A 19,087-nucleotide genomic window follows, 5' to 3' on the forward strand; every position below is an offset into this window, starting at 1 on the left:
CCATGAGAGAAAAAAATTTACAAGCGTTTTTTTTTTAGAGAAAAATTAAGCATATATACCAGGGGTCAGCAAACTTTCTGTACTACTGGGCCAAATCTACAAACTTCCGGTAACGCGCGGCCGCATAAATTTCAACCTATAAACAATCACCACATTATCCTTAAAATCATGGCGCACCTGCAACTCCTATTCCTGTGTCTATTGCACAATGAGACGTGTTTGTTGCCGTTTCATATTTATTGTCAAACACGTATTAAAACGCAATGCATTGTTTTTATTTAGTTATCCATTTATCAATGTGAAGGATGATGTTGTTTTTGTGTCATGGCCAAGGTGTTTAAATCAACTGGCAACTTTGTTGATGATATTTGCAATACGTAATTCAAATGACGATCTGACAGGCGAGTGCGAAGTTTATTCTTTGCGTAATTCATTTTTGAAAAAAGCTGCTTACAGCAATATGTGCTTCCAAACCTGCACATTACAGGTTTTGCATTGTCATACAGATGAGGATAGGTGGATTTCTGGACATATTCTTTAAAAAAGTTGGCAATTGGAACTGAATCGTATTTGGCCTTCAATATGTTGGATGATTGAAGTTCAATGTTCAACCAAAGACTGGCTGCTCTCTAGTAGCCTTCCACTGTAGTCCGGGAACATCGTGAATCTGGGGTGGTAAAAAGATAGACTCTTGGCCCCAGAGGCTCACACGACGACGAAGACGATTGAAGTTCAATTATTTCCATTTGCATCTCATGTGGCATAGTATTGACATCCATTAAAAATGGAAGGCAAATAAATCGAATCTGTTTTTTTGATTTCTTAAATCGCAAAATCGAGATTCAAAGTTAGTTTTAGTGGAAACGATAAGTGATATGTAGGCTACTTATCAGGGTTGGAAGGTTTACAAAGGCCAAAATTGGGAAAATAAGCAAAGTTGGAATTGATTAATTGAGTTTCCCAAAGACGTAGCTTGTTTACGAAGGCATTAATATGATCATACATCTGATTAATAAATTGCTCCTTTCCTTGTAGTTGTAAGTTTAGCTTGTTCATATGAGAAGTGAAATCAGTGAGAAAGGCTAAATCTGTTAACCAATCAGGATCACTCAGTTCATCAATGCCGAAACCTGCATTCTTTTGTTTCAAGAAAGTCCCTATTTCGTTTCGCAAATCATAAAACCGTTGTAACATAGCACTGCGACTTAGCCATCTAACCTCGTAAAATACACCAGATCTTGATATACAGCATTCATCACTCCAAGTAAACTTTTGAATTGGCTGTGGTTAAGGCCTCTTGCCAAAACAAAGTTGATTATTTTAACAACAGTAGACATTGTTATGATATAAAATGAATTCATGCGTACATAATGATGAAACTTTAGTGTATGCACTAAAAGTAAGATCGTTCGAGGGCCGCAAAAAGTTTGTCCGCGGGCCGCATTTGGCCCGCTGGCCGCAGTTTGCCGACCCCTGATATATACAAACAGGTAAGCGTCCATGGCTGTCCATGTCCTGCCTCCGAAGAGATAGGACCCGACACCCATGGAAGCAAACCAGAAAGGTAAAAAAAAATGTATGTAGCCTAACGGTGCGCGCTCGGTTGTGCGAGACAGAATGTTCTAAAGTCATACTATTAGTTCGAGTATTTTGATGAGGGAGTACGAGACAGCAGTTGATGTGAAAGTTCGATGATATATGATGAGCACGACAGCAGGTGATAAGCAGTTCAGTTAGTAGTCCATTGATGGATGACGAGCATGACAGCTGTTGAGTTGTGAGTCCGTTGATATGGGACAAATATGACACGAAGGAGGCCAGCTTGTATAATTGCAAGCTGTGTGACATGCAGCCATTGCATGTCGCAAGTGGCGCAAAATAGCGGCACTGGTTGGGTTGACGTCGCGGTGTGCTTCTGACGCAGAGAAGGCTTGAATGATGAACGATGCAGCAATTGCACGTCGTAGGTGTGTCGCAGGAAGTAGCGGCAGACATGGGGTTTACCATGTTGGTTGCGTCGGTGGCTGTGGATAGCCGTGTTGAAGGTCATCTCCGTGGAGGCATCTCGTGGTTGAGGTATGTGATGAGGGACTGTTCAACTCAGTGCAAGTCGTGGAGAACATGGGGTGCTGTGGTGCCATGTTGAAGTGGTCTCATCAGTGAGCTTGTCGTGACATCATCGTGGTGCTGTATTGAAATCCCTTGAGGTCTTGCATCAAGTCTCGCAGCAACCATGTGTATGGTGGGCGCGTCTGAAACGAAATTGATACAAAGTAGCGACGGTAAAATGTAACACATAAGCAGTATAAGAACATATTACAAAAAAAATGACGATACATGCAGGCACACAAGTTATTAAATTGGCAAGGCAATGCCGGCTGGATAGGTAGGAAACGAGACAAGAAACTATGAGAGTCGTAGTATAGGTACTGAGTAGGCTCAGCACTCATTAAAAAAAAAGCGACAAACACGAGCATAAAAAAATGTTGTAATGACGTAGCATGACTAGGGTTAAGCGAGTGACTATAAAATGGATGAATGGATGCAGTTTTCACGTCTTGCTCAGGACGGTGAATTGCTGTAGAGTGGATGCAGTTTTGACGTCTTGCCCAGGACGGTAAATTGCTGTAGAGTGGATGCAGTTTTGACGTCTTGCCCAAGACGGTAAATTGCAGTAGAATGGATGCAGTTTTGACGTCTTACCCAGGACGGTAAATTGCTGTAGAAAAAAATGGTTGAGTGGAGGTTAGTCTGTAAACCTGGAAGGTTGTACGATGATGCGTCCACTACGAGTCGCTTTGGGCTTAAAGCGAATGAATAGAGGTTCGCGCACGATGGATGCTGATTGTGGGAAAGGCAATTGAGAAAAGGTAGAACAGTTGTCTTTAATATTAGATGCGGACGGTGGACGAGGTGTGTTTGTAGGTGAAAGGGTGACGTCAGGTGGTGCAAGCGGGTAAAATGGTTTAAGTCTATCTATGGAAACGTTGGAAATGCGCGAACCGAGGTCTAAAGTGAAAAATTTGTCAGAACGTGATTGAACACGAAAAGGCCCTTGATACGGACGCTGAAGTGGAGATCTAACTGCGTCGTCGCGAATGAAGACATGGGAGCACGAGAATAAGGCATCGTCAATGTGAGTTTGGCGGTTGCGCGTTACTCGGGTAGGAGCATAACGCAACGCGGCCATAAACTTGATGAAGTCATTGACGAGTGGAGTGTGAGATGAAGGTGTGTCATCGGAAGGAGTAAAAAAATGGCCCGGCAAACGGAGTTGTGTGCCAAGGGTCAATTCTGCGGCAGAACAGTTGATTTGTTCTTTCAAAGCAGAGCGCAAACCTAATAAAACCCATGGAAGGTTGGAGACCCACTCTGTAGAGGTAGTTTGTGCTTTTAAAGCCCATTTAATCACGCGGTTATATTCTTCAACGGCACCCTGGCATTGAGGATGATAGCTAGTGGAATGTGAGAGCTTAGATCCAAGAAATTGCGCAATATCTTTCCATAGAGTGGAAGTGAATTGAGCGCCCCGGTCAGTGGTAATTCGGGCAGGCACGCCGAATCGGCTGACCCAGTGCATGAGAAAAGCGACTGCGCATGATTTTGCAGTTATATCACGTAATGGAATGGCCTCGGCCCAACGAGTGAACCGATCCACAATGGTGAGAATGTAGGAGAAGCCCTGGGAAGATGGCAGCGGGCCAATGAGGTCCAGGTGAATGTGAGCGAAACGACCAGCTGGCGGTTGAAACTGCTGTAAGGGTGAGATATTGTGACGAAAGATTTTAGTTTGCTGACAGTGTAAGCAGGTGCGGCACCAGTCGCGAACATCTATTTTAAGCTTAGGCCAAAAAAACGGTCAGATAGTAAACGCTGTGTTTGTTTGATGCCTGGATGAGCCAGAGAGTGGATAATGTCGAATACCTGTCTGCGCATGAGCGGAGGAACATAAGGGCGAAAACGGCCGGTAGATGTCTCGCCTGACAAGGAGAGGCCATTCGGGGCAGGTCGAGTGGTCAGATTCAGCGATGAATTGTCATGGAGAGGCGGAAGCGTAGTGTCTTGATTCGGCAGGATAGCCATACGATTATAATCAAGGGACGGAACGTCCTCAAAAATAGCGGCTATGGGAGGGCGGGAGAGACAATCAGCAGTTACGTTGTTTTCACCGGCGAGATGCTGAAGATTCTTAATGAATTGAGCTATGTACGACATGTGGCGAATCTGTCGCGGCGAATGTGATGCGGTAGGACGGTGGAGAGCGCTGATTAGCGGCTTGTGGTCCGTGAGGACGGTGAAGGTACGACCTTCTAAGAAATAACGAAAATGTTGTATGCCGAGGTAAACGGCTAAGAGTTCACGGTCGAACGTTGAGTAATTGCGTTGTGCAGTAGTTAGAGATTTTGAGAAGAACGCTATGGGCCGGGATTGGCCGTATACGGTGCATCTGACATTTTGCTGTGTTTTGGTTCCAATATGTCTTTGCCCATTAAAAACATTCTTTCTACTGCAGCGCTGGAAGGTATTGGCGTGTTGCAGTGAAAAAAAAATACATTAAAAAGTATGCGTTGACACTATAGCCTACGCTAAAATACCGCAAAAACTTTACGGCGTGGCCTCAAGCGACAACTATCCACAAAAATGTGGTCGTAAGCGTTAGTAAAAACAAAAAGTCTACGCCGCAAGTCTACGGCGTAGAATTTGCGGCGTATACGTACATCTCTGGTTAACACCACTTCGTGGCAGGCAACGAACAACATTTGTATTTAATTTTCGACAAAATACATCAATCAGCCAACCAAGAACACTTTGAGACACTGCACGACAAAAGGAACATTGGAAGAATTTACGAACTGAACAGCTAGTTTATCAAAGGCGGCATCGAGCACTGATTGGGTGTAAAGTGGACACCTACAAGCAATGCGGAGCTCTGTAGGCTAGCACGAGTTAAATAAGTTATAAATTTACCACATCACCAAATCCCGTTGATTAGGCTACAAATTCTAAATTTTTCAAGATTTTCCTTTCTCTTCCGCATTCGGTTCCATGTAACATTTGTTGATAGTAGTCCTTAGCATTCTTAGTTGAGTACCGGTACTTGAATAGTCCTTCATGATGAAAAGTGGGTGCAATTTGATAGCTTACAAGAATAGTGCATTCAGTTAAGCTCAACAACTTTGCATATAAAAAAATGCATGATCAAAAAAGTTGTATCCTAATAAGAGAAGTGTACTTGATTTTAAAGAATGCACTTTGTAGAACAATTTTCGATTTAACCATTCAATAAAAGTAAAAAAAGAAAAGTAATAAAAGTAAAAACAAAAGTAGCCCAATAAAAGTACACAAAATAATAAACCATTAATTGATTGAAAAGTGATGTTTGATGGTGAGGCCACACTTGCGTGACGAAAGCGCTGCAATACAATTGAATTTAGTCTGTTTACTCTCTTCTTTTTATAATCAAGAGACTGGCGTAATAATTTAAGAATAAAATATCATAACTACTCGATTGATATTACTTTCTTGTTGACTTCGTGAACGAGAAGCTGCAAGATCAAGAGTCACTAGTTCGACTCTGGAGGTGTGCAGTGTGCACCCAAGCAATGTACATTGAGGACCGCTTTGCGCTCTCCATTCAGCGGCATGTAGTGGATGGAATAATTCCCTTGCAACAACACTTCAACATTCGGAAACTACAATTTGTCAATATCGGTGACCGGGCCTTTGTCTATGGTTCAAAACCTTTGCAAGTAGCCTATGCGAAACTATCTAGAGAGAGAGAGAGAGAAAACAAATTGACAAACAAATTGAATAGAATGTAAATGAGAAATAATTGAGTGTAACCGAATAACACAATAGGTCAATAATGTTTTCTTTAGATGAAATTTAACAAATCAAATCCAGGCGACGTATTATTACAAAGTTTGAGCCCAAAATAACAATTTATGACACTTTTTGTCACTTTTCCACTGACATAAAGCAACAAAATTTAAATTCAAATAAAAAAATCAAACACTTCGCATTGAAATAAAAGCAAGAAAAAAAAACAATTTTTGTCGATTTAGGCTAAGTGCGATTGATCCAAACTTCTCTGGCAGCCCTACTTAAAAACTGGCTAGGCTTGATTGCTGGCCAACGTTCGATTTTTATGTCAAAAACTAAGTAATTTATCATTAAAAACTCTTGCGCTGGTTTAATTAATAAGATTTATACCGATACAACACACACTAATGCAGAAAAGTTAAAAAAAAAACTGAATTTAAAACAAAAAATTTTAGGACAAACTTTGAACCGATTTGACAATGGGCAGCAAACAAGATGTTACACAATAGAATGTAAAACAATTAATCCACATGGCTTACTAATCGTTGTTTGATAAATTTTCTACCGTACTGTACTTCAATTGCTTCACTGGATAATCGTTTACTTTCCTCATCTCTATTCTTCCAAAGCTGAGGCTGGCGAGTCAATTGCTTGTTTGCTACATGTGCGGCAACCGCAGACTTGGATTCTTGATATGGGTTTCTTTGAATTGTTCTGTCTTTGCGAATTCTTTATCAATTTTGAAAAATTTTGGACTGAAATGACCACAATTAAATTTCTTTCTTAATTTGTCTAAAAATAGCTATTCTCCAGGCCTAAGTCTTTCTCTAATCCAATTTATATATTTAAAAAAAAAAAAGCTACTAGAAGCTGCTAAAAGCCTTCGAGTCCGAAAATAAAGCTTCAATCAATCAGTCAAATACCAATTTTCGTCTATTATCTTACACTTTTTCATGTGTGTTCCCGACAATTATTCACCAAATCAAAAGTCATATAAAACCGTTATGGTCTACTTAACCTAGCTGGCATCTTACGTCATGGAAATTGCTAGAAAATGTCCAAATATTGCACCATCGGTCGTAAGACCTGATGAAATATTGCATCACTACCTTTGAACATCGGTTTGAATTGCGTGACAATGTCTTTCGTTATGACGTCACAATACTGCGTACGTGAGTTTGAGATATTGAAAATTATTTTCGTCATTCGTAAAATTGTTGCTTGAAAGTGAGTCGCAAATTTAACTGTTGTGCTTATTGCTTGCTAGCTGGACAAATTTTCCGTCTTTTATCCAAGTAATCTGTTCTGTTGTGACAAGTTTTAGTGGTGTACGGCGTTGCATTCCATTTTCGACAGCCAGGTGGCTAATTTTACAGAAATACAATTTTGAATAGACGTTTCAAAGGAGTGTTTCTTTTTCGGTCATTACATACAGACGAACGGATTCGGGAATCTTATGTTACAATTTTCCCACGAAGAGATTATGGTTTACCGCTGTGACCAATGTGCACGATCTTCTTTAGTTGAATATATCGATTTTACTAACCAATCCTTTTTCAACGTTTAAACAGACCTTTTATGATGTCAATCTTTACCAGTCTTGTAACAATCCCATATTCAGTTCAGTTGTTTTTTTTATTTCTGACCATCATATCAAAACAATACACGTCAACATAGCAAAGGTCAAGAAAAAGGTAGAAGCGACAAAACGCGAACGTTAAAACGTGCTTGTGATCGAAGTAAGTTATTGAGTTGAAAAAAAATTTGGCACGGTCGCAACACCTTCAGAAAAATTTAAGATATAAAGGGGAAATAAAAAAATAAAAAATGTTACAAAACAAATAAACATATATAGGCTATAACTTTATTAGCCTACATAACACTTTAACTGATATATTGAAGATTTGTATGGACAGTTGCTATGAAGATCGGCCATGGTGCGTTATCAAGAGTGCTGATGGTCGTAAGGGGAACACGTCTTGATGCGTTTAGCTCACAGCAAAGAGCAAGGCAGGCAAAGAAAACCCCACAAAGAAATCCTACCACGGGCAAAGCCATTTCAAGCGCAACGCACCAGGCCTTGCACGACTCACAAAATATATAGGCTATAACTTGACGACATGAAACAATGACAAAAAACAAATAAATCAAACTAGCAAAAAACAACATCATCATCTTGCGGAAATTCAATTATACCCAGGGAAGTTATGTCTTAAAGATATCAAGCGTGCTTTGATAAAAGTTGCGTTGATAAAGCGATAATTTTAGACCCCTGTCAGCTAAACTCGCCACTTCCACACCGATCCAACGTTGGCTAACGTTGAATTAATGCAAAAATGACAGTCATCGCCAGCTGGGATGTAGTAGTGGTATGTCCCAGTAATATGATAAATTTGGGTAAGGCTACCGTATGTTTTACACGTTAAACCATATTAAAGTGACAAAAAATATCCAATTTGGCATATTACGTTAAAAAAATAGATAAACAATCAGACAATAGCATGACGATCCAGTCCAAGATATTGAAATAAAACAACTGGTTGGAGCACATGGCCACCGCTTCACCGAAAGATGGAGACTGGTCAAAAAGGATGGAAAAACTTCTGCAGACTCTGTAGAACTTCTGTGGATAAAAAACACAAGAACCAGAAGGCCAGTAGGAGTACTTACAATCTTACTATTTTGCTAATAAATCTACACACATTGGCTAATCATTACTGAGCAAAAAAAAAAAAAAAAAGTATTAGTATGTTTGGTGCATGATGTAATACTTAGATGGGATTATTTCAAGGAAGATTTAGCTTGTTAAAGCCTTTTACAGTTTTACATTCATTTCTTATAGTAGTTGGAAGCTTGTTTCAAACTGTTGGCCCATGTACCGTATTGATTGTTTGCAAGTGTTAATTCTGCAATATATCGGAATATAAGGAGAATTACTTCTTGTTGTTAGGCTACTTGATTGTTTACACATAAGTATATCATTGAATGTTGTGGGAAGCAGCTTTTTTGAATATTTAAACATGAAAGTTGCAATCTCTGTAGTTTTCATGTGGTTAATTGATTTTAAATTATTGAGTTCCATTACACCTTTTATGCTTTCTCTGCGGTCAATGTCAAATACAGTACGAAGAATGTTATTGCATGTACGTTGTAGCTTTTGCAATGTAGTTTTGTTTTCATAACACCATGTTGAGATACAATATAATATCTGACTCTCAACTAGAGAATGGTAAATGGAGAGAAGTGCTTGTTTGTTTAGGAAAGGCTTAATTTTTTTTGTCACGCAGAGTGTTGATCTTATTTTTTGAAGCAAGATTTCCATATGAGATTTCCATGACAAATACTCGTTTACAATTATTCCCAGAAACTTTATTGAGGCAACTTGTTCTATGTTGCTTTTTCGAATATTCAAGGGTAGGTGGTATGATAGTGTCTTGCTTCCTTGACTTGAAAATAATATATGTTTAGTTTTGGTGACATTTAGAGACAATCGATTTGTTGATAGCCATTGATCTATGCATACAAGCTCTTGATTTGCCGTATCATACACCGTAGAAACGGTTTTATTTTTATATATAATGGTGGTGTCATCTGCAAACATAATTGCAGTTCCGTGTTGAAGGCATATCAGCATAGTTGAAGGCATCATCATATTATCAGCCACATCACAATTTGATGGATTGTTGTTTGGCAAAGACTATAGCCTGCGTGATTCATTGTACGGTAGGCCTATCAAAGTATTTTAGTGTTTCTTAACCAAGTAGTAATTTCATGAAAAAAACGAACCTATTGATGAATTGGAAATGCGTGCGAAGCGTGGCCAAAAGACTGCACAAATAATTATTGTTTTATCCCCAGATCACCTATCGGAGCTTCGCAATTAAGGATATTGTGTGTGAATTTTTAGGTCATTCTTTATTTGTCGGAACTTTTGTAAAGATATCGGACTCACTCATAAATCACTCGAAGGATGTCACATCTGCATCAGATTAAATTACTTAAGTGCAGAGTGATAAATTATATACATTTTCGTACAGTACTTGCAATTATTTCATTGGTCAACAAAACGCATATGTGGCCCTATTTGATTATTTCATTGGCTGGACCAGACATATAAGCAGGTGTTTGCTTGCCAGAGTTCAGTTGAGTTTTAGTTGGATTTTCATCTTGACCAACTCAGATGCGCGGCAAGCATCGGCACCTGTTTATATGGCTGGTCCTAACTCCTATTGTGTTAGGCTGTTTCAGAGCATTAATATAATCAATGTAACTTATAATATAACATGTGTTGTGGTCTTGTCCAGAAAAGTTTAGCCAGGGCAATAATCAGGACTCACGAACTATTTGAATAAGAACTCAAACCCCGAATAAGTCAACTTAAGTAAATTACGCTAATCGGAACTATACAATATTCATATGTGCACTCTAGGCGACATGTGGGTGTCATAGTCTCACCAGTTTCCTTCCGTTATAAACTACCTGGATATAAACTAATTGGCATCACCTGGATGAGAACAGCAAAAGACAGAATGGTGTGGAAACATATGTGGAGGCCATCTGCCAGCAGTGGCATGACCGGCTGATGATGATGATGATAAACTACCGCTTTCATTCCATATCGAGAAAATCGAAAATAAAGCGAAAAAAATAAATTTTGACCTCAGAACATGTTTATGCTCATATTTTTTACACAGAAAAAAGTTTGAAGATTGGAAGTGTCTAAAACACTTGATTTCCTATTTTCCTTTTTTTTAAATCCTAAAAAATGTTAGAAACAGCTAGGAACAGCATATTTCCGGTTTTCCGCACTTCCGACTTTTTGTGTTGACAAATTACCGTTGAAGATTTCGTATTTTCGTTCACTTGCAACCAAGTTTTGTTTTTAATTTTTTTCACTTTTATGTGCACTTTAAATAAAACTGTAATTGCCATTAGATTGTAATCTTACTTTAGCATTAAAAAGTCCAGCATCCAAAAAAAACAATGGTTTATTGTCCAGGAACAGTAAGTCAGTAATACTAGTACTGTGCATGGTTGAATATTTATGCAAGAAATTTCGGAGCTGGTATACAAATCCCCCCCCCCCCCCCCCCTTGGTAACTCATGACAAAGAGGAATTGACCAAAACATGTGGATTGAAGTGTGTGAACAGTAAAGCAAAGGTATCAAAGTAGTTTCACCCTATATGTTTGGTCGAGTCTTGTCTTTGTCATGAGTTACCAAGGGGAGGGACTTGTATACCAGCTCCGAAATTTTTTATAGTATTGCAACTTTACTTAAGTATAAAAGCAAATGGGAACAAGAGTATGTACACCAACCTTACACACACATGACTGGAGAACTGTGTTTCAAAAGCTTGTAATAAACCGTTATTACTACAGCAAACTGCAACATTAGGCTAAAACTAATGGTTCGCATTGTGAAATATAACTAGAGTATCTGGACAAAGCAAAATATCCTCATTGATTAAAGTACAATTCATGTCAAATAGTCTTGAAGTGACATATGGTACCTCTGCGACAGGTCGCCCACTGTCAATTATCTAATACCAGGTCAGCTGCATCAGAATGTGTGTGGACTGTGGGTAGGCAGTAGGCTACCCATTTTTTGTGTGGTTTTAATTAGTTTGTATTTTGACTAACATAAGCATCAATCAGTATTGGTAGTAAATCCTCAAAGCATGACTGAAGGCCACATGCTTTAAATTTTCAGCATCGTTTGTGCTACCTACTGTGCAATTACAAGTCTTTTACTTTGCACTTGTCTAAACCTTGTTTTATTATTGCAGTTTTACAGTTAATATGTTGCCAGATTTTCCAAAAAAGTTATGGGAGGGTAAAATACCTGCTTGCTTTGAGCTGGCAAGTCATGAAGTGCAATCTTCAAGACATCCTGGACCATACTATTTCATGCTTCCAAGGAACTCTTATTTAACAATTTTTGCACAGCCAATTCTTGATTATTTTAAAGAATACATTGAAGTGGATTGTGTAGATGAAGTGTGGTTTGAATACAAAGAGAAATCTCTTCGTTGGCATTATCCATGTGGATTATTATATGATATGCATTGTGACACAAAAGGGTCAGATCTTCCATGGTGTATAACAGTACATTTCAAAAACTTTCCAAGTGAACTGATTCGATGTCAAAGTCTGGATGCTGTTGAGTCTCACTTCATGACAATGTTAAAAGAAGCTGACCAGTTAAAGCATAAAGGTCAGGTTATTGGGGACATGAATAGAAATCAGCATCAACAACTCTGGCATGGTCTTAGAACAGATAATTTTGATGAGTTTTGGTCCATGAACAAAAAATTCATGGAAGGGTATGAAGGAAACGTAACATTTAAGAACATTCCAATTAGAGTTTATTACAATGGACGTGTCTTACAACACCTTATTAGTGCTGAAAGCAATGGTAATGAAGACGACAATGCAAAACCATTAACTTTGTATGATGCAGTGACGACTTGTACTCCACAATTGGTAGGAAGTGCCCCAGTAGGAGATATTACTGGAAAAATAATCATACAAGGAGTATGCCCTCCATTAAGCACGCCACTACAATGGTTGAGTGAAAACATGGCATATGCAGACAATTTTCTACATATCTGTATACTACCTTCATGAAAGTAACAATTTGCTACATACTTCTGTATTACTTTAGACACCAGTTTTACCAGTATGTAAATATACTTCAGAAGTTGCCATGTAACAGTGGGAGTCATGTTACTAAACACATTTGATGTTGGTAAGCGCTTCTAGGATTCTCCAAAAAAGTATCAAATGCATGTGCATTGTGCAGTCACTTGAATACATTTCCTTCAAAGACAATTATGGTGTAATAGAAAAATTGTTTTGTTGATGCAGTTGAACTTGTTCACTTGATCTTACACAAAGAAGATCATACATGTACTGTGCATTATATGCATTTGCATCAAGTCATCTTCTTTGGTATTGCAGTATTTTGATAGATGGTGAAACATATGATCAGTTTTCGTTTATGGAAATAGTGCTAACTATCTCACTGAAAAGTATTGATGGATAGTTTGAAGCAGCAAAATGATCACAAAATTTTGATACGAGTAGCAGACTGTAATCGGTAAAAACACCAGAAAAATTACATATTCCTGATTCCTCATCCTCACTGAATGTTTTCAATTTTTTATGAAGGCATTAACCGGAATGATCATGTCTAGAGCGATGTTTAATAAGTATTTTTCCTCGAAGATTATAAATTCCTTCTTCCTTAATCATTTTTTTTTCAACAAAAGCTCATGTCTATATCACTTTGGCTATATCATTGCATCTCTTTATCAATGTTTTTTATGTGAAACAGCAACAAAGCATGCAACATCTCCTTACAACATTGTTCAAATATCATAGTCCCTGTTTTTTTTTATCCCTAAAAGGGCGTTTTTTACCATAATCCTTTCGGTGTCCAATCATGTTTAAACAACTGTTGGCAGAATATTGTTCAACCTTGTTTATTTAACAAGGTACCGTAATGCTGCATAATCACTCAGTATAGTTGAACTTGAATATATGCTTAATTTATAAATAGTTGCTTTCATATGACTATTTCATATGTTTTATGCAGTCCAAGGAGAAGATATGTCACCTACCATCAGAGGTGGGAACTGGGCAGTAGCACGCTACTTTTGTAGTGCCAATACTTTTTTGGTAGCGGGGAGGCGCTACATTTCTTTCAGTCGCACTCTCGCTACTTTCCTATTCAAGAAGCAATGACTTGTTATTGGAGATTTTTTATGAAAACAATGCATGAGAAAATCAAAGCAGAAATCATTCGACTATTGTAAGAAACATCAAGCTACGTTGATACCAACAAAAGTAACATCAACACCAGTTACACCACTCCGAGGATGAATTTTTTGGTGTGTTGGTGCAATCGCATGAAACATCGGTATGTTAAGAAAAGAAAACTCAATTGTGGAGGCCTTTTTTTCGAACAGAAGCAAATTCTTGAGCTTTTCTAGTGCCGATTTATAACATTGCTTTATTAAATACAGTACAAAACCCTCGTTCAGCCAAGCCTGTGGTGGAGAGATTTTTCTCTGTTGGAAAAGACGTGGTGAAGCCAAAGTTAAAACAAAAGTGACAGAAGCTCGCGATTTTTAAAGTAGTAGATGCCCAGTGCCCACCTCTGTCTACCATTTGTTTTGTTTATTGTACATGTTTTTAAAATCTACATTGGTTTAAAAAAATCTTTTGCATGCTGTTCTGTAGAAGCAATTAATTATAGTGTTTCTACAAACGCCTTAATGCAGATTCAATATTGGGATCAATGTCAATTTTTGTTGTTAGTTTGAAGTGACAGATATGCATATTAAATTCAATATGATTTTATTACTGTACCTTTTGAAATGTTGAGAAAACAACTCAGACCACTGGTAACTATTGCAGCCGTTGCTGAATATGTACAATTGTACATTCCTTGCAATTGCAAAGTTGACAGAGTATGTGCACAGAGCAGGATCCGACAAAATAAATGGACCATTTTGTTTTTATTCCAGTTTTCAGTGCAAGTTTTATTTTTCATTGAATAGAACCAAGCAGCTTAACGCCTTGATGTTCAGCAATTTTCAATCACACATCAAAAGCTGGGTGGTGAATATGAGTAAACCAGGCACTGTTCCAATTTTTTTTGCCCAACCACTGCTTTTAGGAAAGTGTCATGAACTCCAGTACCAGTGTTCATTTGCAAGGGCAGTTTGTGGTGTTGCATGCTTGAAAACTTCTATTATGTTTATAGTTTATGTTGCTAAGTTCTGTGACTTTGAAGGTATTAAATGTTTTTTTCATTGAGGTTGAAATTGATGCTTTGTCAGGCAATCAGGTTTATCAAAAAACACAGGTCAGGTATAAACTGTAAGTACCGATACCTTAATCCACCTGGAACAGTAAAAACTATTTTGTATGAAATAAAATCTTTGTATGAAAGATACAGCTGGCAACTTGTCTATTTAATAGTTTTTGTAAGACCGGACCGCAAGCCAGTTTACAATAATTAATACCGTATACAATTTAGCACATTTTCATGATTTGTATTAAGTCACAATCTCTGTTAGTGTTATGGTGATAAGTTCATACTATTTTATCTTGCAGGCCTCGAAATTCACGGCTGACATGTCCGCCGTCACAGCATGTGATGTCCGCGAGAAGTACCCTCTAGATCGGACATATTTGTCCGCCGAGAAATAACACAGGAACTACCGATACAAATCGTCATTGCATAGCACAAACAATTGTTGCAAGAATATAATTTCCCGCGCATCTAGAAAATGTGAATACTGTATCTCCTAGCTTCCATTCAAAAAGGAAAACTTTCGATTTTTACGTTGCTTCAACGATTGATTAACAAAGGCGAACTCTTCGCTAAGAATCGATGGGAATACCGGTACTTCTACACCAGGGGTGACGAACCTTTTTGCTGTCGCGGGCCACTTTGTCAATTACACATGAGTTATCGGGCCACACAACTTTTTAATCGTCAAAATTCCATGACGTCATAGATTGGAATCGACCAAAATTGGTGAATAGTGTTTTCACACCTTTACACACCACACCTTTGTCCGGGAACATCGTGAATCTGGGGTGGTAAAAGGATAGACCCTCGGCCCCAGACGCTCACACGACGACACCTTTATCTTATAACTTTCCTATTTTTTAACTTTAAACCCTGAAAGTTAGTGTTTAGGGCAGTGGTTGCCAACCTTTTTTACCTGGTGGACCCTTTTGGTCGATATTCAAATCTAAATCCCCCCCCCCCCCCCCTATAAATTTAGTTTGTTAAAAACTCGTTTACATTAATATTTTAATCTAAGTTTTGGAAGATAAACTAAACTTTCACTAGTAATAACCTTTTTAGCTGGTAATATTCCTTTTCAAACTAAAATAATTTAATTAAAGAAGAACGTAGCTGAAAAGTATTTTATTCAAAGAATAGGCATTCAAAATTCTAAGAGTCAAATGCATTTAACAGTCTGTGTGAATCTTGTGATTTTTTTTCGATAACTCATGAATGTCGTGGAAGAGTATTGGAAAGAGCACAACGATTATCATTCTCCACGTCTAATCTGTTTCTTTGTTTTGTTTTCATTTGCAAGAGTTGAAAAATCTGATTCGCATAGATAAGTGGAAGCAAATGGAAGGATAATTCGAGTAGCTTTCTCTGCCACTTTGGGATAGGAATTACACATCAATGGCCAAAATCCAGTGATTGATATCTTTCTGAATAAGTCTGTTGCGCAAGAATCCGTTTTGAGTTCTAAAACTTCATCCTGCAATTTATCGAGAAGTTTTTCCACCAGCAATGTGAATGAATTTTGTATTAAATCAAGCTCATCGTCATAAATTTTAGGAAAATATCGAATGAATTCCAGTTCTAATTCTAATGCTGTGAGATGTTGCAAAGTCAATTCTTTTTCCAACTCTGGAAGAACTTGTTCTTTGCCATCAACAACCAGCACCAATGATAATTCTTTAAACATGGGAACATGTTCAATTGTTCATTCTAACTTTTCTCTTTCAATTATTATCAAGCTTGCTGGTGAAAGCTTCCAAAGCATCTTTAAATGCTGAACGGTACTGGTATCTACTCCTGGAAGGGCCACCCAAACCAGCCTGGTCGAAATGTAGAGGCCAGACAAAACGTACTCCCCTCGCGAAGAAGACAGCAGAGCCTTCTAGTACCGACAATCTCCAAATGACGATGACATAAATCAATCACTCTCTTCCAACCTTCCTTGAACCATCATGGAAGCAGTAGCCTACAGTTTGTAAATTTCCATTGTATCAATATGTCAATGGCTCATGGATACAGATAACCCATGTTGATGAGCAATCTGCTTTAAACAGAGATGGCAATTGAATATATACCGTATATTGGTGTTTTCCCTTGCATTTTCAGATTTAGTTTATTCAATGGACCAAACATATCAACCAATTAAGAAAGGAATCTAATCCATCTGTCATCATTCAGCAATCCACAAACAAATTTCAATTTTATTTAAAAGTCAAAAAATAATTTAAGCTTGTCTATGAGCTCAAACACTCGTTTGGTTACGTTTCCTCATGAAAGCCATCCAGTATTTAAATGAAAAAGGAGTAGGCCTACGTGATGGATTGCATCCATGTCAGATTGTCAGTGCACTTAAATAATCGGGAGTTAATCTAATAATAATTTCCTCTTTAACGCTCTAATCTAGGCCAACTTACTAGGCTTAAAAGGTTTACAATCCTAAAACCAAATTCCCCCTGAAAATTTCCCCCCTAGTGGGGAATTCTCCCCCGGTTGGGAACCACTGGACTTTAGGGCAAGAAAATAGCAAAGGAAAGGTGTACCAGTGAAGGCATAAAACAGCTTTGAGATGTCTTTTGTCTTTAACGCATGAGCGATTGTCAAATTGTTTACGGGCCGCACAAAATTCTTTGACGGGCCGCATGCGGCCCGCGGGCCGCAGTTTCGTCACCTCTGTTCTACACTAATCACGCGCAACTTAATTCAAGTCTTACGTCACAATGTCTGGCTTTGATCCAGTAATATTGATAACACGCAAGCAGGGCTGCGATATTTTCTTTCTTGTCGAACGACCAAAAATTCTGCGTTTGTTTGTCGAATAGTAATATGACGTCATAAGAGTCAGATTATAAGCGTTTGGCCGCGAATTACCGCACAAGTTGTGTGGTATCAGCGTCACTTAAGTTTTTAATCGTACGCTGGTTGAGTGATTGCAAAGGAGTATCAAGCGTTAAGTTATGTAGGCCTACCTACCGGACATGTGTATTATTTGTTTTGCTCCATGAAGAGAACTGTTGTAAACGCAAAACTGAGGATCGCAAAAGAAAAAATCCCTTAGGCTATACACCTAGCATAGCCTACTGTGAGAATTTTTCCTTGGCATCTCTTTAGTCTCGCTTAGTACGTACAGTAAATGGTTAGGCACGTACCCGCACGCAAACACAGTTAGGAGCAAAATATGCAACTTACCAAGAAACACAGCGAAGATATAGCGAAAAATGAACTGCGGATAAAAGAAAACGGAACAATAGGCTACTACGATAATACGAAACAACGGCGTAATGTTACAGCGTTTAAGGTGTGCCGAGATGGCAAACAAGCGCCTTCGTACAACATTGCAACTTTAGACCGAAACCCAGATCTTTCGATTGTTGGTGGTACTTCAACATGAGAGGTCGTTTCAACTTCCTGATGAGCTTGAACATCTAGTGAAGCCGTGCTATCGCTATAGGGCCTGACCTTGTATTTGCAGATGGTAGCTCACCGACCGAACTGCTTGTGCAAACTCAGAAACGTCATCACTGTCTCGTCGAGAAAAGAATGTAGGCTATGAACATCTAGTGAAGCCGTGCTATCGCTATAGGGCCTGACCTTGTATTTGCACATGGTAGCTCACCGACCGAACTGCTTGTGCAAACTCAGAAACGTCATCACTGTCTCGTCGAGAAAAGAATGTAGGCTATCGAATAGTATCGATGCGTTGTTCCTTATGCACTGAACGGGTTTATCTATAAAATTTTATTGTTGAAAAGTGAAAACGTAGTAGGCGCATTTTACTAAGCATGCTTTTGCTTACCACTATTAAATTAAACATGTTTAAAATTGAGAATGCTTTGCGACGTTAGGCTACTAAACGCTATTAGCCGGAAGTTTACCTGAATGATAAGTTCCAAAGTGACGTGGCAATGCTTCTCTCAATAGCTCCTGCACTTCACTCGCTGTTTGCTGAACCTTAACCGCTTCTCGGTAAGACCGACCGAAGCTTTTGCCATCCGTGTTGTCGGAGGATTCTTTCGTTTTTTAGTCATTATAGGATACTGACTAACTGAAGACTATCCTATCTCTAGTTGGGCAAAGCTATGCTGTTCTTACAACTTACCTTGCCTTGTCCACCCAGTGACTACCTAATATTCTTAAAGAAGCGAACTCTTATATACCTATAGCGACCTTTCTTATCTGTGTTTCTGATTCTGAACATCTGGTCGGGAACTAGGCTATTTTCTTGATGTAAAAAACTTGCGTAATAAGTAGGCTTTATTGTGCTCTTTTATTGTGTGCTTCTGCGATTATTTTCTCCTGTATCAATCACCTGCTTAAAGTTAGGCTATATAACGGAAAGGAAATCTTAAATTTGTTTTCGTCATCATGCACTGGCTACATAAATCCATCGTTGTTAAATCTTTCAAAGGATGGCATCTCGCCTGGTGCGAGACAAATTTCCTGC

The 19,087-nt window shown here is 38.5% G+C and overlaps 1 protein-coding gene across 1 annotated transcript; it reads left to right on the forward strand.

Moving 5' to 3' along the window:
* Nucleotides 1-11,625: 11,625 nt before the first annotated feature.
* On the forward strand, nt 11,626-14,649 carry LOC145784297 (autophagy protein 5-like). The gene has a single exon (XM_082596088.1). It carries the CDS (start codon nt 11,733-11,735, stop codon nt 12,450-12,452), a length of 720 nt encoding a protein of 239 aa, XP_082452214.1. The 5' UTR covers nt 11,626-11,732; the 3' UTR covers nt 12,453-14,649.
* Nucleotides 14,650-19,087: the final 4,438 nt, after the last annotated feature.

Source organism: Aplidium turbinatum, chromosome 15 (assembly GCF_918807975.1).
Source record: "Aplidium turbinatum chromosome 15, kaAplTurb1.1, whole genome shotgun sequence".
In the NCBI taxonomy this organism is placed as follows: domain Eukaryota; kingdom Metazoa; phylum Chordata; class Ascidiacea; order Aplousobranchia; family Polyclinidae; genus Aplidium; species Aplidium turbinatum.